Source organism: Hyperolius riggenbachi, chromosome 7, assembly GCF_040937935.1.
Source record: "Hyperolius riggenbachi isolate aHypRig1 chromosome 7, aHypRig1.pri, whole genome shotgun sequence".
In the NCBI taxonomy this organism is placed as follows: Eukaryota; Metazoa; Chordata; class Amphibia; order Anura; family Hyperoliidae; genus Hyperolius; species Hyperolius riggenbachi.
Genome location: NC_090652.1, coordinates 148090870 through 148115789, shown reverse-complemented (window position 1 = coordinate 148115789; position 24920 = coordinate 148090870). Strand labels below are relative to the sequence as shown.

The following is a 24920-nucleotide window of genomic DNA, read 5'->3' as shown; positions in this document are numbered from 1 at the left end:
GATAAAACCGATCGGATCTCCCGAAAAAAAAAAATCGAAAGCTTTTTTTTTTTTTTAATTTAACTGAAAAATCCAATCGGATTTCCCGTTTCTTCGATTTTCATCGATCCAGAATGCCAGATATTTTCTTCAATCTTTCTAAAGATTGTACGGTGTGTGTTAGATTGTCAATTTATTAATATACAAACCCTAGCAATTTTGTCCGAGTTTCCAATTATTTTTATCATAATTGGGGAAAAATTGAACATATGTGTGTGGTACATTGTAACATTTCAAAAATATGACCAATCAGTCAGAAAAATTTATTGCAATTCTTAAATAGAACAGATATTTAAAAAATTGTATAGTGTGTGGCCACCTTTAGAATGTGACTGAACTGGAGGCTTTTGCCCATGAAGAATGGGCTAAGTCAACAGAGTTCCCCAACCCTGTCCTCAAGGCCCACCAACAGTACACGTTTTGCAGGAAACCACAACATGCACAGGTGGGGTAATTAGTGTCTCAGCAGAGCTGATTAACTAGCTCTGTGGATTTCCACAAAACATGCACTGTTGGTGGACCTTGAGGACAGGGTTGGGGAACACTGGGCTAAGATAGCCATAGATCGCTGCAAGACACTTGTGTCAAGCTATGCTTCACGTTTAAAAGCTGTTATAACTGGAAAAGGATGTTGTACTAAGTACTAAGAATGAATGTCACTTGGGAGTTGAATAAAACTGGTAATGATGTGAGCACAGAAAATACATTTGTGGTTATTTCATTATAAATGTGAGGTTATATTTGTCTGACTTACAAGTGCCTTTGATTTAATTGTAAAACAAGATGACTGAAATGACCTAAATCAATGTCAAACTGGCCAAAACACAATTTCAGTGGGGGTTGAATAATTTTGAACACAACAGTACCTCCTGTATAGTCTACTTATCAATCTCTTTCTGCTCTACCGTGTCCTATTTGTTCACCATGATTGATGCATTTTTCCGTCCTCCACTTTTAAAATGGTGATGTTCCTGTAACAGCTTAAAGGGAAGGTCCAAGCAAAAGGTCAGCACGCTGTTAAACTGTAATATAGCCCACATGAGCCATAGAAAAACATGGACATTTCCTTGCACATCAGTTGTCCTTTCAGGTGTAACTGACAGCAACTGATATATTTCAGATCTGACAAAATCTTGTAAAAACTGGAAGGAATCATTGTTAGAAGAATGGTGAGTTTCTGAGAGGAATTGATGGCGCGGTAAGTATGTAATATTAATTTGCAGGTACATACCGGGAATGTGTTTATTTAAAATAATTTTACTTGGTTCAGGTTCCCTTTAAGCCACCATCAAGCAAGGAAATACGGTACTCAGAATAATGTTGGCAGTACTTTTTCACCTACTTCTTGGTACTTTTTCAATTGCACGGTGCTAAAAAGTTATTTTAAACAGAAGATTAAAAATTATCACCATGGAAACAGCAGAGGGGGGAAAAAAGTGAATTGAATAAAGCCCTTGCTGTCTTGACTGCCTAAACAGTGTAAAAAGAATAGTGCAAGTAAGGTAACCCATGGCAACCAATCAGAACCGAATTTACTAAAGACAGAACAGTAGGAGATGGGCTGCTGTTACAATCCTCCAGAGGCTTCCTGCATCCTCCTCAAGACCATCGCCACGCAGGACCCTCTGGAAGGTCCTCTTCATGTTTGAGCACGTCTGTGCTTCACCCACGTGAAATCGGCCGCGCTCCTACAAGGTGGGGAGTGCAGCCACAATAACATATCTGACAAGCTCTGTTGGATGTGTCCCAGGGGTCTGCGTGTGGCAAGGACATGGGATGCCTCTGTAGAATCCAAAGGCTTCCCTCCTCATAGGTAAGGGCCTGAGCTCACTGACACAGTTGTGTCTGCTTTTCAGTTACACATCAATGTTACAGATGCTGAAAAGCGGACATAACTGCGCTAGTGGGCTCAGGCCGAGTATCTATCTTCTTTCAATGTGGCGACATGGAAAGGAACCCTGTCCTATTAGTGCAGCTAGAGACACACTTTATTAGACAGCTGCTTACCCTCAATACCGTGAATGTTACCCCTCCAGAGCTGTAGGTGAGACAATAGTGCGCTAGCATCATCTCTGAATTTCTGGCACACATTTCTGCTGTTGTCTTTCCACTGACCCCAGCCTTTGGTGTTTTGGAAACGCATTGTCTGGATATTCCTTGAAGACAAAGAGGTAAGCTAAGCATACAATCAGGAGTATTCACAGGGGAACATATGCTACATTATATATAGGCTGAAAAACAAAAACACAATAGGAAAGGAAATTGGCAGTAAAAGTCAATGTTCTGCACACATACTGTACCTAAAGTGTCCCTTTAATGAAAAATCCCAGTGTTCATTTTCAGTTGTGGTTTTTTTGTTGGTTGGTTTTTTCATTGTTAGCAAAAGTAAATTGAGGACTATACCATTATAAATACAATAAATAAATAAAATTACTCACACAATTTTTATATTTGATGCAGCCGCAGGGGCAAACCCAGGATTTTCAAGGGGAGGATTTCTGAAAGGTCTCCCTCAGCCACGCACACTACAGTATAATAATATGGTAGGACATCACGTTGGGTACACACAATGCAATTTCCTGTCCGACTGACAGGATCTGACAATCATTTACTACATGTCCGATCTGCTCCCAATCGACAACAGGATCGAATAGGAGCAGTTTGGATACAGATAATAATGAGGACAGCCAACATTGGTAATGAAGGGGAAAGTGAAGCATTCACACAGCAGGCACAGGGCTGTGCTTATACAGGACTCCGTTAAGTTCCCCAGAGCTGCTCCCACAGACTGCTGCTGCTCCATCCAGAGTCAACTGTAGCAGGGAAAGAAAGGGGGCAGTGCTGTGAGCTGCAGGATGGCTGCAGATATTCTGGTGTCTCAACTTGTGCCTGTCCCTAGACACTGCACCGGCCCTGGTCTGAGGGGGGATTCTGGGCATCTATAATCCCCCCAGTGCGTTTGCCTGTGAGCCGTAACCCGGGATCCATGGATAACGGCTGCAAGATGAGTGTGTACCCCAGCTACTGAACAGCTCTCACAGCATAGTGTTGATCACCAGGACCCATCTACCTTTCATAAATCCTAGAAACCCCATGTGTGCAGTTGTACAACCGCTAATCTATAAACTCTGAATGCAAGCGTTCGCGACACAGTCGATTGAGTTTCCCAAGACGCTGCGTGTTGCTTAAAGCGTCAGCCGCTTTTGCAGTTCAGTGTCTCCCTATTGGCTCAAAATGCGACAACGAAACGGACGGGAAACAATGCCAAACACATTTTTTGCTCAATTGCAGAAAAGCGTTCAGCATCGACTAAATGATCAGCCTGTAGTGTGAACCAGCCCTTACGTTGAAGAATGGTTTCTGCGATAGTAAAGTTTTATAACAAAATAAAGTTTTCAGTATTTTTAAAAATACCTTCAAAGGTTCAGGTAATGCTGTAACCAGCCTAACCCCATGTATTGCTGCATACTACTGTGAGATGATAGAGTGCAACAAGAAATATGGCCCTTAAGGACAATTGTAGTGAAAGGTACATGGAGGCTGCTATATTTATTTCCCTTTAAGCAATACCAGTTGCCTAGCTGTCCTGCTGATCCTCTGCCTCTAATTCGTTTAGCCATAGACCCTGAACAAGCATGCAGCAGATCAGATGTTTCTGACATTATTGCCAGATCTGACAAGATTAGCTGCATGCTTGTTTCTGGTGTGATTCAGACACTACTGCATGCAAATAGATCAGCAGGGCTGCAAGGCAACTGGTATTGCTTAAAAGGAAATAAATATGGCAGCCTCCATATACCGCTCACTACAGTTCTCATTTCAGCTCGTTAGTGAGTGGAGTGACATTACCACTGTAAAACTATATCTCCCAGCATGTCACTTCTTTACAGATGGAATTAAGCAGCACTGGAACAAAAATCCTCTGGCTTTTTCCATTGAATCTGTTGCAGTAAGCAGACCGCACTTTTGTACAGTCTGTGATAATCTCGGAGGCAGATCCGTTCCCCATATAGCATATGGGAGTAAGGCTCGGTTCACATTAGCATTTGCCAGCGGAACTGGCCGTACGGTTCTGTGGTCCGTTTTGCGGAACGGACAAAAAAAAAAAATGCTGCAGGACCCAATTTTCCGGACCGTTTAACTCAGCAGAACGGAAACGGAAGGTTTTGCAGCACAATAGGATCCTATGGAAAACTGACAATTTACAGCACACTGGCTGTAAAAACGGATTGTTTTTTCTGGATCCAGATGGCCGGATCCGTACAGCCAGCTCCGGAAAAAAAAACGCAGATGTGAACCGGGCCTTACGCATTTTCCCCGGGCTACAGCGGACTATCAGAGTGGACACTACACTGTCCGTTCTCGCTGGCTGCATGTGGTCCGGCCGCTGCATGTGCACATGGGAACAGTCCAAAAGCTGGGCAGTGTGACAGATTGTCATAATAATTAAATTGGCAGCATGCATTTTGTATACAGCAGTACTGTACTGTGTAATTTGGAAGCACACATGCCCTGCTCACACTTTCCCTTGGTTTGGGCACATTAGAAAGTGACAGATTTAATATACACCCTTACATAGTATTTCACTGAGGTTTTGCTTTTGTCCTCCACAAGCATAACAAGTACCACCTTTACCTTAACTGCCTTTTCTCTTGCATACTAATGGGACGGTCTCTTAGAGGAACACTGAAATCATCATCAATAGAATCCACACGACTGGGCTCCCGGGACAGTGATCTCTTCGGATTGCGGACACTTCTGCGTGAATCCATAGTGCCATAGTTAGAAGGCTTTCTACGTACCAGAGACTGGTAACTTGGCAGTTCATACAAGAATTGGTTAGGAGACACCATACCACCTCCTCCCTCAGGAAGAAAAACATCTAAAGAAGAAAAAAAGTCAAGTGAAATGTTATGCATAATACTTTTGTTTTGGCCTAGTAAAGTGAGGGAAAGTACACAGTATAGAGATTGAACCATGTGTTAGCAGCCTGGGAAACATTGTTTTTCCGACCAGGGCTGTGGGGTCAGTACAAAAATCCAACTCGGTTTAAGAAACCACCGACTCCAGGTACCCAAAATAGCTCCGACTCCACAGCCCTGGTTCTGACAGTGTGCAGCCACTCGCGCACCTTCCCCTCCCCTCTCAATAGAACAGGCCATACTGCTCCGCCAGGGGCTTAACAGTGGGTCAGCAACTATTCTAAATGTACCGACCAAAATAATCTGTAATGATATAGTTTCAGGTGACATATTTTGAGGTGATGCATAGTTGTCAGTAAAACAAAATTTTGAAGTAAATAATGTAACAGAACACAATATGTACACTAAATATACTGAACTTGACACAGATGCTGCATGTGTAGAAAGCAGGATCGCACCACTGCGAAGGTGAAGAGTTGCATTGCGCACGGCACATGCTATGTGATGCATACAGTGAAGCATACAGTATATAAACATTATGCTTCACTGCAACTGTGCAAGGCCTCGTGTACGAAACTGCACAGCTTGCCTCCCCGTTATTCCAACAGATTCCACCACAACTTCTAGCGCACCAATCTGAAAATACCATTATGCATCATGTTTGCTATGCAATATTGTACATGTCAGCGTGAATGTAGCCTATGAGCTCGTTCACACTGAAAGTCGCAAAACACAACTTTTGATGTGATTTTAAAGGAAAGATTTTATTCATATTGCAATGCTGCAGCGAGAATGCGCACATAGGGCTCGATTTACAAAGCGGTGATAACCCAGTTAGCACGCCTAAAAGACTTTAGGCGTGATAACCATTGCACCACGCTGGTGAAAAGCCAGTTTAGGCGTGATACGTTTAGGTGTGAGAAGTTTAGATAAGTTTAGATTGCGCAAAAAGTCCCGCGCGCAAATCAGCCCCATTAAACTCTATGTGAAGTGCACCAGACATTGCTAGCGCAAAACTTTTGATCAGCTGTGCACTGCGGTGCTAACCCAGTTGGTGCTTAAAGAAAACCTGAGCTGAAAATTAAAAGTCAAAATAAGCATACACAAGTCATACTTACCTTCCATGTGGTCTACTCCTCAGTGTCTTTCTCCTGTCCCGCGTCCTGTTTGTTCACTGTGATCAAGGGAATTTTCCGTCCTCCATTTTGAAAATGGCCATTACCCATAACCGCTTTCTGGTCAGCGCACAGTTAAACTGTAACATCGCCCACTTGAGCCATAGGGAAACATGGACATTACCTGGTACATCAGTTTTCCTCTCAGCTATAACTGACAGCAACTGATATTTTATTGACAGCAACTGATATATTTCAGATCTGACAAAATATTGTCAGAATTAGAAGGGATTATTATCAGAAGAAAATGGTGAGCTTCTGAGAGGAACTGATGGCAAGGTAACTATATAATGTTCATTTGAAGTTACCTCATGTGTTTATTTTAAATATTTTTACTCAGTACAGGTTCTCTTTAACCACCCTGGCGTTCTGATTAAATCGCCAGGGTGGCTGCGGGAGGGTTTTTTTTAAATAAAAAAAAAACACTATTTCATGCAGCCAACTGAAAGTTGGCTGCATGAAAGCCCACTAGAGGGCGCTCCGGAGGCGTTCTTCCGATCGCCTCCGGCGGCCAGAAGTAACACGGAAGGCCGCAATAAGCGGCCTTCCGTGTTTCGCTTACCTCGTCGCCATGGCGACGAGCGGAGTGACGTCATGGACGTCAGCCGACGTCCTGACGTCAGCCGCCTCCGATCCAGCCCTTAGCGCTGGCCGGAACTGTTTGTTCCGGCTACGCTGGGCTCGGGTGGCTGGGGGGACCCTCTTTCGCCGCTGCACGCGGCGGATCGCCGCGCTGCAGCGGCGATCAGGCAGCACACGCGGCTGGCAAAGTGCCGGCTGCGTGTGCTGCTTTTTATTTGGTGAAAATCGGCCCAGCAGGGCCTGAGCGGCAGCCTCTGGCGGTGTTGGACGAGCTGAGCTCGTCCAGACCGCTCAGCTGGTTAAGCTTATCACGCCTAAACTTATCATGCCTAAACTGAGTTTAGGCATGATAATGGGCTTTTCACCAGGGTGCTAACTGTTAGCACCGCTTTGTGAATCAAGCCTATGGGGTTACGGTGACACAGTGCTTTGCTGATTGCTGACCCCAGAAAGAACTCCAATGTGAACAAGCCTCATGAAGAAAGAACAGAACAAAACAAATATTGGTGCGTTCTGATGAATGTTTACAGAAGACTAGTTTCTGTAACTATCCCAATGGCATTTCTCCTTATATTGCTTCAAGGCAGCAGTGAACTCAGCATGCAATGAAACTTGCCCTAACACGTCAGAACTGCCTTCAGACATTGACAACAGTTTCTGTAAATTGGAAAGAAGGACGTACGTATTCATGCAGCTACCATTAAGTGCAATTCCAGTCACATAAACCCCTTATCCATTAATGACGTGTCATGGAAAACGGGATCTCTCATCAGGCAAGGAAGTGACAAGCATTTTTATAGCTTGTACCGACTTGCAACAAAGAGATGAAACATAAAACTCATATTGTGAATCAGAAAGGATAACATGGGATTGATCCAGAGGCTGACTGATTGAAAGTAGATATTCAGGGAGTGAAAAGGGCTTATCACCTCACTGACCTTTTCTTGATGCAATAAAGCCAGGAATACTGGCGGTACGAACCCTTGTGTGGCCACATCAGCAATTTATGTTCATATGAATGTTCTTCCATATCTTTGCCTTTTAGGCCTCTTTCACAGTGCGACGTTAAAGTTGCACGTTAGAAAATGTTTTAACGTAGACGAACGCACAGCAATACTAAGTCTGTGCAACATTCACAGTGCACACGGTGCGTTTGTGTGTAACGTGTAGCATTATTAGAAAGCGCTGCATGCTGTGCGTTATACACGTTATTAATGCGTTGGACTGTTTGCACATGCTCAGTAATGACTTGGAAGCATACTTTTCATTGCCTGTATGCTCTACTGTATGCGACAATAACGGGGCATTAAAGAGGAACTCCAGTGATAATGTAGTAAAAAAAGTGCTTCATTTTTTTACCATAATTATGGATAAATGATTTAGTCAGTGTTTACTCATTGTAAAATCTTTCCTCTCCCAGATTCACACTCTGACATGTATTACATGGTGACATTTTTACTGTGGGCAGGTTATGTAGCTGCTCCTAGCTGTTTTGGCTGTTAGAGACCGCTGTAAACGGCTAATTCCTGTCTGTAAACATTGTTACATTGTGGCAGTTTGCCCAGAGTACCGTGGTACTCAGAGCTTCTTGTGGGAGGGGTTTCAGCACAAAATCAGTCATACAGCACCCCCTGATGGTCTGTTTGTGAAAATCATTATATTTCTCATGTAAAAGGGGGTATCAGCTACTGATTGGGATAAAGTTCAATTCTAGGTTGGAGTTTCTCTTTAAGTTGCATTGTGAGTTTTTGGGACGTTGCTTAGTTTGCGTTGCGACATTAACGTTACAGCAAAACGCAATGTCCCACTGTCAAAGTAGCCTTAGAAATCATAAAATGAAGTAATTCCTACAATACCTGCAAACACCATTCAATACATATGCCTAAATGGGACATTTTAGAGATGGGTTACCAAATTAAATCAGATCTATAAATCAGATATTTTTAGGTAGTTACAGAAGAATTTCACAAAGCAATTAACGAAAATATCTCCAAGATACTCTTTAAAAGTTTTTGCAATTCATTTTGGTCCTAATACAAAAACCGCTGGTAATAATGCCATGCACAGGCAAGCGCACAGCAATATTACCAGCACTAACACCGATAGAGTACTGTTGATTGCGCACCTAGCGCAACACTCAGTACACGAGTAAAATGAGCTATGGTAATGTGCATTAAGCAAGTAACGAAATGTGTATTACCATAACAATGCTCACGTTACCTATGTACCACAGGTTGCACTGATTGTGCAGTACTCTGCTGGTGTAAGTACCAGTAATACTGCCATGTGTTGCCAGCAAAAACAAAACCTGCAAACCAGAGCAGTGTAGTGATTCTAACCACTTTTAGTAGGTTGGTGACACCTTCTGCTTTGCTTCTAAAAGAATGATGTAAAGTTGCAACCACATGAGATGTTGCAGTAGTGTTACAGGGGTAGAATACTTCAGAAAGTGTAACTTTTTTTTTTTATAATCTACAGTGGTTTGCAAAAGTATTCGGCTCCTCTTGAAGTTTTCCACATTTTTTCATATGACTGCCACAAAGATGAATCAATTTTATTGGAATTCCACGTGAAAGACCAATACAAAGTGGTGCACACGTGAGAAGTGGAACAAAAATCATACATGATTCCAAAAAAATAAATAAATAAAAACCAACAAAGTGGGGTGTGTGTAAATTATTCGGCCCCCTGAGTCAATACTTTGTAGAACCACCTTTTGCTGCAATTACAGCTGCCAGTCTTTTAGGGTATGTCTCTACCAGCTTTGCACATCTAGAGACTAAAATCCTTGTCCAATCTTCTTTGCAAAACAGCTTCAGCTCAGTCAGATTAGATGGACAGCGTTTGTGAACAGCAGTTTTCAGATCTTGCCACAGATTCTCGATTGGCTTTAGATCTGGACTTGTGACTGGGCCATTCTAACACATCGATATGTTTTGTTTTAAACCATTCCATTGTTTCCCTGGCTTGATGATTAGGGTCGTTGTCCTGCTGGAAGGTGAACCTCCGCCCCAGTCTCAAGTCTTTTGTAGACGCCAAGAGGTTTTCTTCCAAGTTTGCCCTGTATTTGGCTTCATCCATCTTCCCATCAACTCTGACCAGCTTCCCTGTCCCTGCTGAAGAAAAGCACCCCCAGAGCATGATACTGCCACCACCATATTTGACAGTGGGAATGGTATGTTCAGAGTGATGTGCAGGGTTAGATTTCCGCCACACATAGCGTTTTGCATTTTGGCCAAAAAGTTCCATTTTGGTCTCATCTGACCAGAGCACCTTCTTCCACATGTTTGCTGTGTCCCCCACATGGCTTGCGGCAAACTCCAAATGGGACTTCTTATGCTTTTCTGTTAACAATGGCTTTCTTCTTGCCACTTTTCCATAAAGGCCAACTTTGTGCAGTGCACGACTTAGGCCACATACACACATCAGACCATAGTCTTTTGAAAATGAAAGATCACAGACCAATTTTACCCCCTTCATGTAGTATGAGAGCCATACCTACACAGTCTTTTCTATGGAGCTGAACTCCCCATCAGAAAAAAATCTTTGCAAGATGCTGCACACACAGATGCTGTACAGACACAAAAGATCAGCATCTGCAAAAAATCTGTTCCTGCAGATGAATGTCAGTTAAACAAGGTGTGTATGATGATCTGCAGATCTCAGACTATGAATGCAATTTGCAGGAACGGATCTTTGGCAGGAACAGATCTTTTGCAGATACTGATCTTTTGAATGTCTACAGCATCTTTGTGTGCAGCATCTTGCAAAGATTTCTGTCTGATGGGGAGTTCCATAGAATAGACTGTGTAGGTATGGCTCTCATACTACATGGAAGGGGGGTCTGATCTTTCATTTTCAAAAGACTATGGTCTGATGTGTGTATGAGCCTTAATAGTTGTCCTATGGACAGATTTCCCCACCTGAGCTGTAGATCTCTGCAGCTCGTCCAAAGTCACCATGGGTCTCTTGACTGCATTTCTGATCAGCGCTCTCCTTGTTCGGCCTGTGAGTTTAGGTGGACGGCCTTGTATTGGTAGGTTTAGAGTTGTGCCATACTCCTTCCATTTCTTAATGATCACTTTGAATAGTGCTCCGTGGAATTTTCAAGGCTTTGGAAATCTTTTTGTAGCCTAAGCCTGCTTTAAATTTTTCAATAACTTTATCCCTGACCTTTCTGTATTCTTTGGACTTCATGGTGTTGTTGCTCCCAATATTCTCTTAGACAACCTCTGAGGCCGTCACAGAGCAGCTGTATTTGTATTGACATTAGATTACACACAGGTGCACCATTTAGTCATTAGCACTCATCAGGCAATGTCTATGGGCGACTGACTGCACTCAGACCAAAGGGGGCTGAATAATTACGCACACCCCACTTTGCAGTTAATTATTTGTAAAAAAAAAAATTGGTTTGGAATCATGTATGATTTTCGCAGTAATATGACAAAATGTGGAAAACTTCAAAGGGGCCGAATACTTTTGCAAACCACTGTATGTAGAAAGGTAAAATGATTAGCCTAAAGAGGGCCACACACACACCATACAATTTGTTAAATATCTGTTCAATTCAAGAATTGCAATCAATTTAACATTTCAAAAATATGACCAATGCCACATATGTTCAATTTTTTTCTCAATTATGATCAAAATGATTGGAAACTCAGAGAAAATTGCTTGGGTGGGTAGATTAATAAATTAACAATCCAACACACACCATACAATCTTTAGTAGAAATTGAAGAGAAATATCTGGCATTCCGGATCAAAAAAAAAAAAAACAAAAAAAAAAAACCGGGAAATCCGGATTTTTCAGTCGACTGAAAAAAAAGCTTTCGATTTTTTCGAGAGATACGATCTTTTATTTGAATTACTGTAAAATCGGATCATTTTATTGTATCGTGTGAGGCCACCTTAAGTATATTTACAGAAATATAATTACAACCTTGGGGGGGGGGGGGGGGGGAAATCTTCATTACAATTTACGGAAAGTTTTAACAGGATTATCCACCTTAGCGGTATAGACGAGCTCAGCTCGTCCATTATCGCCACGGTGGATTGCTCAGCCCCTGTTATAATTTTGCTAGCTGCGTGTTTATTTCGATCGCCGCCGATCCGCCACAAAAGAGGCCCCCCCAGACCCTCAGCGCAGCCTGGCCAATCACCGCCAGGCTGCGCTATGGGGTGGATTGGGACTCCCCCTGACGTCATTCCGATCGTCGCCATGGCGACGAGGGAAGCCCTAACAGGAAATCCCGTTCAGAGCAGAATTTCCTATTGGGTATGATCGCCGAAGGCGATCAGAGGGGTGGGAGGGATGCCGCAGGGAGGGGGGGAAATCATTTAGCTAGCGCTAGGCTAGCTACATGATAAAAAATAAAATAAAACCACTCGCGGCCGAGCACCGCAAAAAAATAGACCGCCAGGGTGGTTAACTTCTAGGGAGCACAGAAAGGGTTAAGTCTCAGGGCCTATTAACACTAGTGCAGAATACACAGCTTTTCCATGCATGGGTGTCAGACAGGTGAACACTATCTATTCTGTCAATAGGCTTTCGCTTTTGACAATTTGGAAACGGATGAGCACCCCAGTGGTAAGAGGCCCTCAGTTAGCGGAAATTGACACTTTGTGAAAAAAAAAAAAACAATAAAAATCAATTTCCGCTAACTTTTGACAAAGAATAAAATCTTCTATGAACTCGTCATACACCTAACGGAATACCTTGGGGTGTCTTCTTTCTAAAATGGGGTCACTTGTGGGGTTCCTATACTGCCCTGGCATTTTAGGGGCCCAAAACCATGAGGAGTAGTCTGGAAACCAAATGCCTCAAAATAATTGTTCAGGGGTATAAGCATCTGCAAATTTTGAGGACAGGTGGTCTATGAGGGGGCGAATTTTGTGGAACCGGTCATAAGCAGGGTGGCCTCTTAGATGACAGGTTGTATTGGGCCTGATCTGATGGATAGGAGTGCTAGGGGGGTGACAGGCGGTGATTGATGGGTGTCTCAGGGGGTGATTAGAGGGGAAAATAGATGCAATCAATGCACTGGGGAGGTGATCGGAAGGGGGTCTGAGGGGGATCTGAGGGTTTGGCCGAGTGATCAGGAGCTCACACGGGGCAAATTAGGGCATGAACTGATGGGTAGGTGTGCTAGGGGGTGACAGGAGGTGATGGGTGTCTCAAGGTGTGATTAGAGGGGGGAATAGAGGCAAGCAATGCACTGGTGAGGGGATCAGGGCTGGGGGTCTGAGGGTGTGGGCGGGTGATTGGGTGCCCTAGGGGCACATAGGGGTCTGATCTGATGGGTCTTTGGACTTTGCACTTTGGAGGTGATCTGAGGGTGGGTCTGCGGGCGATCTGATGGTGTGGGTGGGTGATCAGATGACCGTAAGAGGCAGGTTAGGGTCTGATCTGATGGGTGGCAGTGACAGGGGGTTATTGACGGGTGATTACAGGGGAGGATAGATGTATACAGTACACGGGGGGGGGAGGTCTGGGGGGGGGGTCTACGGGTGTTCTGAGTGTGTGGGCGGGTGATTGGGTGCCCTAGGGGCAGATAGGGGTCTGATCTGATAAGTAGCAGTGACAGGTGGTGACAGGGGGCGATTGATGGGTGATCAGTGGGTGATTAGATGGCAGAACAGATGTAAACAATGCACTTTGGAGGTGATCTGAGGGTGGGTCTGCGGGCGATCTGAGGGTGCAGGCGGGGTGATCAGATGCCCGTAAGAGGCAGGTTAGGGTCTGATCTGATGGGTGGCAGTGACAGAGGGTGATTGACGGGTGATTACAGGGGAGGATAGATGTATACAGTACACAGGGGGGGGGGGTCTGGGGGGGATCTGAGAGAGTGTGGGGGGGGTGATCAGGAGCCCCCAGGGGGCAGTTTAGGACCTAATCAAAAAAATAGCGTTGACAGATAGTGACAGGGAGTGATTGATGGGTGATTAGGGGGGTGATTGGGTGTAAACAGGGGTCTGAGGGGTGCTGTGGGCGATCAGAGGGAAGGGGGGAGGGGTAGATCAGTGTGCTTGGGTGCTTACCTGGGTGGCTGCAGCCTGCCCTGGTGGTCCCTCGATCACTGGGACCACCAGGGCAGGAGGCAGCCTGTATAATAAGCTTTGTATACATTATAAAGCGTATTATACGCTTTGTATACAGCGATCGGGCAGCTAGTAACCCGCCTGCGATTCCGAACGGCCGGTTACTGCGCCAGGTGGGCGGAGCCTGTCGCCGGCGACTGATCACGCAACGCGATCGCCGCATAACCACGCCCGCTGCCGCAGATGGGCGTACTGTGTTTGGGCCCAGCCCTTGCCGCCGCCCATCGGCTGTGGGCGGTCGGCAAGTGGTTAAAGTGTGTAGGTGTGATGGGTGGATGCACAGATTTACACACTTTAGCCTAGTACACACTTTCAATTATGGATTGGCCAATCACTGACCAATTTTACCACCTTCATGTAATATGAGAGTTTACCTGCACAATCTGCTCATAGCACTCAATGGGCCTGATGCAATTTATCATGAGTATCTTGCATGTGTACAAGAATCCCTGAAGGCCGCATTAATGCCTGGTACACACTATGCAATTTTGCGTCAGATAGACGGGACAAATCAATTATTTCCGACAGGTCCAATCTGAATTCCGATCATTTGTCCGATCAATTTTCAAATCCCTTCTATACAAAAATCTATCAGAAAAACGAGAGGAAATCAGATTGAACCTGTTGGAAATAATCGATTCGGCCAGTCTATCTGAGGGGAAATTGCACGGTGTATACCAGGCATAAGATAAAGGACAGTGGATCGGCTATAGCCAAGCACATTGTTCCCCTACTAAACTCTGCCAGAAAGCAGCTGCTTCGACATGGGCCGCACGCATGCTATCCACAAATTTAGCGCACTGCATCGTGACCGGGAATTTGCAACAATGGAAACGGTTCCATTGGCTAACACGGACTTCAGTTTGCCTGCGGTGATCTCACTGTGTGTCGTGGAATCAGGCCCTTAAAGAGACACTGAAGCGAAAAAAAATGTATGATATGATGATTTGTATGTGTAGTACAGCTAAGAAATAAAACATTAAGATCAGATACATCGGTCTAATTGTTTCCAGTACAGGAAGAGTTAAGAAACTCCAGTTGTTATCTCTATGCAAAAAAGTCATTAAGATCTACGACTTGAAAGTCGTGGAGAGGGCTGTCTTCTGACTTTTATTATCTCAACTGTTTTCTTTTTCTCTGCCAGAGGAGAGGTCATTAGTTCACAGACTGCTCTGAAAGAATCATTTTGAATGCTGAGTGTAGTGTAATCTGCACATATTAGAGAATGATGCAATGTTAGAAAAAACACTATATACCGGTACCTGAAAATAAAAATAGGAGCATATTTTCTTTGCTGCTAATCTTCTAGTAATTATTCATAGTACACAACCAATTCATTATATCATATTTTTTTTCGCTTCAGTGTCTCTTTACAGAGAGTCTGAAGCGAGAATAAATCTCGCTTCAGACCTCATAGATAGCAGGGGCACGTGTGCCCCTGCTAAAACGACGCTATCCCGCGGCTTAACGGGGGTCCCTGACCCCCCAAATCCGCTCCGTACAGCGGGGGAGCGCTTCCTGGTTGGGGCAGGGCTAACCGCCGCAGCCCTGCCCCACGCGCGTCTGTTAGCGCGTATCTCCGCCTCTCCCCCGCCCCTCTCAGTCTTCCTTCACTGAGAGGGGCGGGGGAGAGGCGGCGATGCGCCGCTGACAGACGCGACTGGAGGCAGGGCTGCAGCCGTTAGCCCTGCCTCCAGGAAGCCATAAATCACGACCAAATCTGCGACCAAGTGTTGCAGTGGTCACTTTGGGGGTGAAGGGACCCCCGTTAAGCCACGCTATAGCGGCGGTTTAGCAGGGGCACACATGCCCCTGCTAACTATGAGCTCTGAAGCGAGATTTATTCTCGCTTCAGAGTCTCTTTAATGCATGCCTTTTTTGTACATGTGCCAGTGATTCCAATAAAGAGTTTCATACAATGGGCTCGATTCACAAAGCGGTGCTAACCCAGTTAGAGACTTTAGGCATGATAACCATTGCACCACGCTGGTGAAAAGCCAGTTTAGGCGTGATAAGTTTAGGTGTGATAAGCTTAGGCATGCTAAGTTTAGATAAGTTTAGTTCGCTTGCAAAGTCCTGCAAGCAAAGCAGCACCATTAAACTTTATGCGAAGTGCACCAGACTTTGCTAGAGCAAAACTTTTGATCAGCTGTGCACTGCGGTGCTAAACCAGTTGGTGCTTAAACTTATCACGCCTAAACTGAGTTTAGGCATGATAAAGGACTTTTCACCTGCGTGCTAACTGTTAGCACCGCTTTGTGAATCAGGCCCATTGTGTGGAAAGGTGGTGCAGGTTGTATGAGTGTTCTACCCAGGCTCATTTAGCGGGTGCTCCACCCGGCTGATTTTGGTGAGTACCCGGCTGTCAGGAACCAACCCCACGGCAAGCCTGCAGATACGGTTCCCGACTGTGGGTTTGACCAGATCGAGAAGGGAAGCAGCCTTAGTCGAGCTAACACAAGGCTGTGACCCCTTAGAACACTACTCACTGCCACCACTAGCTGTTGCTAGACACTTCCCCTCTGCTGTCGAGTGATCTGCATGCAATCCGCAGTTCCGTATTCGGGTCAGCTTTGCGCTTTAGGCCGATTACGCGAACGCCACACACACACTACAATTGTACAGTAGCATAGCACAATCAGGCACTGACTTGTAATGCAAGCTACACTGCAGTCTCTTCTAGGCTATGAGCGTTGGCTTAGTACAGCAGAAGTCAAACTTATTAAATAACGATATAATATTCCAGAAAAAGTGGAACAATGCAGAAAGTAATATATACAAAAGATTTACAAAAAAACAAAGTAAAAAGTTACAACATAAAAGTTACAAAGATACACACGACAATTTGCATAAAAATAAAATGGTATAAATGTTAATTGAACTTTTAACAGCGCAAATGTCCAACCGTGGAGAGACACGAATTTTCCGATTCGATCGGGATCATCTCTAGCGATGTGCTACTCTCAGGAGAAGATACTTTTTAGGCATCTGGCCCTGCTTTTTATACTGGAAGATATGCCTGGAGGCTGCAACTTCATTGGGAAGGGGAGGAACTAGTTTTAATTAACTTTTCAGACATAATTTAATTCCCAGAGATCTAACTTCCACATGTAAAAGTGTATTTTAGCACACACTTCAAAGACTTTTTGAGTAAGGCTGTCACATGTAAATTCCTGGCTCAGGCTGGTGTGGTCTGCAGCCAGTCTAGGTGACACATCTGAGACAGCAGATCAAAGGTGACTGGCTAGTGGCCTAATGAGCTATTTCCTTGCCCGAAGCTAGCAAGTCAATTTAGCAGTTCCTGCGCTATTGTTCTCAAGCGTTCACTTTCAGATGCAAATGTACTATTCTGGCCTACAGGAGATCCAATTAGCAGCGTCCAACTTCCAGAGGAACTGAATACAGAAGCTCAAAGTAGCAGCATCCTTCAGCCCTACACATGACACAAAATGAAAAATATGGCTTCTATGTTCTGCATATTACCGTACATATCATCATCATCACATAGATCCTCACACCAGCTGCCATCGGATCACCTCCTCTTATGCAGTAAGCACAGTTGCACCGGCCTTGCATTCCCTTGCCGCGCCCCATCCAGCTGCTTTTTCATGTTACCCGGCTGGAAAAAAATTCTGGGGAGAACGATGTTATACGATTTCTCCAATGCTATGCAGAATCGCAGATACTTCCTGAAAACGCAATGGCCCCATAGAAAATCCTTACATGCGTTTTCTCATACGAATTTGCATTGAGGCAAAATGCTGCCGAACTGCACAAGTGGGATCCCTGCCTTATGTCCCGGCATGAATTGTATTCTCATAATCCAAACAGATAGGGGGTATGCCAAGTTTAACAAATTACAGCCTGTAGAGCCTACAGCAAGGATGGCTTTCAGAGGAACACAATCATTGCTATGGTGAGCTCGGTCAGACATTCTCACATCCACAAAAGGTCAGGCAGCACAATGACTTCAGCTTCTGACGCCCGGTAATTGTAGACTGAACCGGACCATCAATAATGCTATTGTTGAATTCACAGACAATAACTGCAAGGCCAACATGTAAGTCAAGAGCATGCTTTGTTGTGAAATTCAAGGCAAGAAAATAAACTTAACACACATACTCAACACAGCTTTCTAACACTGTTGTGCTAAAATTCAAATATGTTTCCAGTTACAAGGAAGTTGCAAAAAAATCTATATACATTTTTAAGTTGAACAGAGCAGCCCACCAGAATTTCATATAATTTTCCCAGAAAAACTTACTGCTTTTGGACCTGACCATATGGTAACTTCTAAATATCCTTTTTCACGTCATAATAAACGTCCCTAGGCTTGACTAGTATTAGCTATGTTATCCGGTGTTGAACTAACAGTCACATGTCCAACAGTCTTCCTCCATCTTCTTGCGTTCCACTGTGCGGCTCATTGAGTCACACTGACATCATCCAGGCTGTTCTGCACAGGCGCAGAACTACTGCGCCTGCGCAGTACAGTCTGGATGTAGTCAGCATGACTCTTAGAGCCGCTCATGCAGGCGCAGTCGGCTTCTTGCACGAGGGGACCCCAAACCACCAGTATGGAACGGAGCTGCAGCGTGGGCACAGGACGGCTGGCAGGGGCTGGAGGAAGCCCGAGGTAAGTGGATTTTTTTTTTTATGTCCTCAAATGTATCCTTTAAGACAAGACAAGACAAATAACATTTATATTGCGCTTTTCTCCTTGCAGACTCAAAGCGCCAGAGCAGAGCAGCAGCCACTAGGGCGCGCTCTATTGGCAGTAGCAGTGTAAGGGAGACTTGCCAAAGGTCTCCTACTGAATTAGTGCTGGCTTACTGACCAGGCAGAGCCGAGATTTGAACCCTGGTCTCCTGTGTCAGAGGCAGAGCCCTTAACCATTACACCATCAGCCAACTGAAGCCAAAATTTTGAAAAGACAACCTACATGAGAGGTATATGGAGGCTGCTATAATCATTTCCTTTTAAACAATACCAGTTGCCTGGCTAGCCTGCTCATCCTTTGCCTTTGATGCTGTTAGTCACAAACCCTAAACAAGCATATGGAGATCAGGTGTTTTTGACATTATTGTCAGATCTGACAAGATTAGCTGCATGCTTGTTTCTGGTGATATTCACACACTACTGCAGCCAATTAGACCAGCAGGGCTGCCAGGCAAATGGTTTAGATGGAAATAAATATGACAGCCTCCATATTCTTCTCACTTCCAATGTCCTTTAAACTGGATTTGAACTCTTGCACAGGACACAAGAAAAATAGACATAAATGCACCCTGTGTGTTTTTAGCGAGAAGAGCCTAATACCCCTTCATCAAGTAATCACAAGTGTAATTTGATCTCTCAGCTGTGTCAGCACAGAAATTCGGAAAACTCGCCAGACTCCGCTAATGTGAACACAGGATGTTAACACTTTGTCTGCTTCCATGAAAGCAGGTAGTAGACACGCTGCACATTTATTGCAGGAGTTCCATTACCTATGGGTGTCGGCAAAGTGGCACCCCCAGGACCGCGTAACGCTGATCGACGGCGGTACCTGGGGGACCGAGTAGCCGGGGATCGCGCGCATCCGCCGGCATTAGGCTCCGCCCACCTGCGACATCAACCCATTGGCCAATTAGCAACGACGGCAGGTTGTTAACCCCCGATCTGCCCCATACAAAGTGTATAATACACTTTGTTAAGCTAACAAAGTGTATTATACAGGCTGCCTCCTGCCCTGGTGGTCCCAGTGATCGAGGGACCACTAGGGCAGGAGGCAACCCTTCTAGTAAACACAGAAGCACACTGATCCTGCCCCCTGATCGCCCACAGCACCCCTCAGACCTCCCCCTGATCACCCTCTCAGACCACTGTTTTCACCCAATCACCCATCAATAACTCCCTGTCACTCTGTCAACGCTATATTTTAGATTAGGTCCCAAACTGCCCCCTGGGGGCTCCTGATCACCCCCCCTCCACACACACACACACACACACACACAGATCCTCCCCAGACCCCCGCCTGTACTGTATACATCTATTCTCCCCTGTAATCACCCACTGATCACCTATCAATCACCCATCAATCACCCCCTGTCACTGCCACCCATCAGATCAGACCCTAACCTGCCCCTTGCGGGCATCTGATCACCCGCCCACACCCTCAGATCGCCCTCAGACCCCCCCCCCCTAATCACCTCCCAAGTGCATTGCTTGCATCCATTCTCCCCTCTAATCACACCCTGATCACCTATCAATCACCCCGTCACCCCCTGTCATTGCTACCCATCAGATCAGACCCTAATCTGCCCTTGCGGGCACCCAATTACCCACCCAAACCCTCACCCGCCCCACCGCAGTGACAGAAATTTTTTTTTCCTGATCACTGCTGGTCTCTACGACTTAATTGTGGCTGAGACCAACCATTATGCCACACAATACGCAACCGTCAATCGAAGAAGCTACCATGCCCAGCCTTTTCGGTGGAAACCACTCCAAGTTTCCGAACGTAACAAAATTTTTATCCTTATGTTTTCTATCCTATAAGTTCCTATGCCTGTTCTAATGTGGTCTGGCTTACTGCAGCCTTTCCTACTTGCACAGTGGCTGTGTTATCTCCGTTATATGATCTAATCTTCTCTCCTCTGTCGGGCTGAGACTGGAATGTGTGGAATGTGCAGGGCTGCTTGTGATTGGATAGAAGCTATACACACCCTCTCCTGGCCCCCTGCAGGCTCTGTATGACTCACACGCTCTGCTTATGTGAGCCTATGACAAGCTGGTTAGTTGGTTTGTAAACACTGCCTAAAACTGGCAATTACAAGCCAGGATTGCAGGAGGGAGAGGCAGAAACAGCACAGAGGGGCCCAGGAGAACATAATTAATAGAATGGTATGCTTTTTGTTGTAAGAATTTTAGAGTACAGATTCTCTTTAACATGGGTCTAGTCAAAAAGAATGTATTGCAGTCTTATTGGTCTATGCACCGAATACATCACATGCCCAGGTTCTCTGCTGCCATGTCCGGGTCACGATTTGAGAACATCCTGCACTTCAGTGCCAATACAACCGGTCATCTAATAGGCCACCCTGCTTATGACCGGTTCCACAAAATTCGGCCCCTCATAGACCACCTGTCATCAAAGTTTGCAGATGCTTATACCCCTAAAGATTCATTTTGAGGCATTTGGTTTCCAGACTACTCCTCACGGTTTAGGGCCCCTAAAATGACAGGGCAGTATAGGAACCTCACAAGTGACCTCATTTTAGAAAGAAGACACCCCAAGGTATTCCGTTAGGTGTATGATGACTTCATAGAAGATGTTATTTTTTGTCACAAGTTAGTGGAATATGACACTTGGTGAAAAAACAAACAATAAATCCATTTCCGCTAACTTGTGACAAAAAAAAAAAAAAAAATTCTTCTATGAACTTACCATACTCCTAACGGAATACCTTTGGGTGTTGTCTTTCTAAAATTGAGTCAATTGTGGGGTTCCTAAACTGCCCTGACGTTTTAGGGGCCCTAAACCGTGAGGAGTAGTCTGAAAACCAAATGCCTCAAAATGACCTGTGAAATGAGGTACTCATAGGACTTTGGGCCCCTTAGCACACCTAGGCTGCAAAAAAGGGTCACACGTGGTATCGCTGTACTCAGGAGAAGTAGTATAATGTGTTTTGGGGTGTATTTTTACACCTAGGTGCGCTAAGGGTAGTTTCTAGGGAGTGTCTGCAACACCTCAACCAAATAACTGTGTGTGCTAGGGCTCAAAACAAGAGCAATTATATGGTAGAGGAAGAAAGCCCTTAAAAAATAGCACCTCTCACAGCAAAATTTGAAAAAGTATAACAAAAATCTTTATTTAACATTGGGTATATTAATAATCATAGTACTGATGATTCAATAAAGAATAAAATCATTGAAAAACCAAGCAAATATTCCAACATGATCCCTGCTGCATATGAAACAATCACTCTAAATGCAATATATTGTATAATGACACAATGCTGCTGTCAGATATAAAACCCCACAGTAGGCTCAATATTGAGCCCAACAGGAGGAGAACCCGGGTTCAGTATACAACCTAGTGTGATGCAGGACCAATAAACAACACCTGTGCAATGGAAAAACAAAACCAAAAAAAAAAAAAAAAAAAACACGAATATCGCATATATAAGATTATGAAATAAAGTGCACAATTGCTATCCAAGTATACAGTATTACTAGTGATAAGATGCCTAGTAAGAAATTAAGGCAAAGGAGCAGCCCATAGGTAAAAGAGCATAAAGTGGAGTAGTGCAAAAAATAGGAGATACTGACAGCAGCATTGTGTCATTATACAATATATTGCATTTAGAGTGATTGTTTCATATGCAGCAGGGATCATGTTGGAAAATTTGCTTGGTTTTTAAATGGTTTTATTCTTTATTGAATCATCAGTACTGTGATTATTAATATACCCAATGTTGAATAAAGATTTTTGTTATACTTTTTCAAATTTTGCTGTGAGAGGTGCTATTTTTTAAGGGCTTTCTTCCTCTACCATATAGGTGCGCTAAGGGGCCCAAAGTCCTATGAGCACCTTTAGGCTTTACAGGGGTGCTTACAATTTAGCATCCCCCAAAATGCCAGGACAGTAAACACACCCCACAAATGACCCCATTTTGGAAAGTAGATACTCCACAGTATTCAGAGAGGGGCATGGTGAGTCAGTGGCAGATTTCAATTTTTTATTTTTTTTTGTCACAAGTTAACAGAAATGGAAACTTTAAACATTTTTTTTTTTTTTTTTAATCACAAAGTGTCATTTTCTGCTAACTTGTGACAAAAAAATAAATTCTATGAACTCACCATGCCTCTTAGTGAATACTTTGGGATGTCTTCTTTCCAAAATTGGGTCATTTGGGGGGTATTTATACTATCCTGGAATTCTAGCACCTCATGACAGGTGCTCAGAAAAGTCAGAGATGCTTCAAAATGGGAAAATTCACTTTTTGCACCATAGTTTGTAAACGCTATAACTTTTACCCAAACCAATAAATATACACTTATTGGATTTTTTTTTTAATCAGACATGTAACAATAAATTTAGAAAAAATGTATATAAAAAATTACTTTATTTGAAAAATGGCAGCACAGAAAGTAAAAAAAAATCATTAATGTCTTTTTTGATGAATATAATACAAACTAAAAATCACAGCAGCAATCAAATAGCACCAAAAGAAAGCTGTATTAGTGACAAGAAAAGGAGGTAAAATTCATTTAGATCAGGGGTCTCAAACTCGCGGCCCGCGGGCCATTTGCGGCCCGCGATACAATATTTTGTGGCCCCAAGGCCCCAGAGCTTGTAGGGGCCCCCAGTGGCTACAAGAGGAAAAAAAAATTTTTCAAAATCGGCCTTATAGTTTTTGAGAAAATCGATTTTAAAGTTGCAAAGGAAAAAAATACACATTTAAAAACCCGCCGACTTTAATGGTTAATAGCAAATCCACCTTAAATGCTAGAAACCCTAAATTTGCAGGATATGTTAAGGAGATCATTAGGAATAAGAGGAAAAAACAATTTTTCAAAAAGACCTTATAGTTTTTGAGAAAATCGATTTTAAAGTTTCGAAGGAAAATAGTATACTTTTAAATGCGGTAAATGTCACTTTTAGTAGCAAGCCTAACGGTAGTGTAATTTTACATGTATCAAAAGAAAGAGCAATACATTTCCTGACAGAGTTTCCAGGGGGTCCATACGCAGCCGCAGCGCTTTGGCCAGGTATCGCTATACAGCCGTAATATGGCTGTATGAAGATTCCTGGCATTTTTTCCTATTTTCCCAATTTTTTTTTTTATGTTTAGAGTGGGCGGGCAGAGGCGGCGATCCGCCGCGATTGACGTCAGGAGGGGCAGAGCTGAAGCTGAAAGCTCTGCCCCTTCCAGGAAATGCCGGCGGATTGCCCCCGGGGCAATTTGGGGGCTCTGCAGCCCTCGTTTTGCGGCGGGGACACGTGAACTCCCTTATGCGGCCCAGCCTCATCCTGACTTTGCCTACTGCGGCCCCCGGGTAAATTGAGTTTGAGACCCCTGATTTAGATAGTAGGTTGTATGACCGACCATTAACCCGTTAAAGTTGCAGTGGTCTGAATGGAAAAAAAAGTGTCTGGTCCTTAAGGGGTTTTAAGACTGCAGTCCTCAAGTGGTTAAGCTGTGACAAGGAAATGTTTTTCTTTTAGGCCTGGAATCCACTGAAATCAGCAAACGCAAAACGCAACCGCTAGCGTTTTGTCTGAGCGGTTTGCAAGCGGATTCATGAGCGTTTTTGGTTGTGTTTTGCAAGATTGTATTTTTTGCCCAGCGGGTGCGTAGCGTTTTGCGTTTTTATCCTGATTGGTCCTGTGAATTATTTTTCATTTTGTTACAGTGTGCTGAACCGCAAAACGCTAGCAAAACCGCTCAGTTTAGGTTTTGCTGAGCGTTTCTGCTAGCGTTTCAATACTTTACATTGAAGCGCTAACGCTCCCAAAATGCTGCAGGTCCTGCGTTTGCGTTTCTGGGAAACGCAAACGCTCCTGTGGAAGTTGCCCCATCCATTAACATTAGCCCAGCGTTTTGGCAAACTGCTAGCGTATCGCAGTGCTGCCAAAACGCTGCCAAAAGCGCTCCTGTGGGTTCCAGCCCTAAAGGTTATTATACTGTTGCTGCTTATCTTTTAGAGCAGAAAGGAAGCTCTTAGTTCAGGTCAGCTTTAAGACAATATGGTTCACACTTATCGTGAAAAAGTTAACCCTTTCTCGCGTGCGATTTTCCACTGCAAAATGTGTATTCGTATGTGAATTTGTGCATACTTTTTTTTTTTTTTTTTTTTTTTTTTTTTTTTAAAGGGGAACTGAAGAGAGAGGTATATGGAGGCTGTCATGTTTATTTCCTTTTAGACAATACCAGTTGCCTGGCAGCCCTGCTGATCCTCTGCCTCTAATACTATTAGCCATAGCCCCTGAACAAGCATGCAGCAGATCAGGTGTTTCAGTGGTTCAGACTTATAAGTCTGATCTGACAAGACTAGCTGCATGCTTGTTTCTGGTTTTAATCAGATACTACTGCAGAGAAATAGACCAGCAG

At 44.1% G+C, this 24920-nt stretch overlaps 1 protein-coding gene across 1 annotated transcript in view; it reads right to left on the bottom strand.

Annotated features, from left to right (window-relative positions):
* TMC7 (transmembrane channel like 7) overlaps positions 1-24920 on the bottom strand; it is a 90722-nt gene that overhangs the window by 45837 nt on the left and 19965 nt on the right. The window contains exons 2-3 of the mRNA XM_068244748.1: positions 4675-4921; positions 2047-2195 (exon numbers count right to left, since the gene is read on the bottom strand). Coding sequence (XP_068100849.1) covers positions 2047-2195; positions 4675-4921 — 396 coding nt within the window. The remainder of the gene's footprint in view (positions 1-2046; positions 2196-4674; positions 4922-24920) is intronic.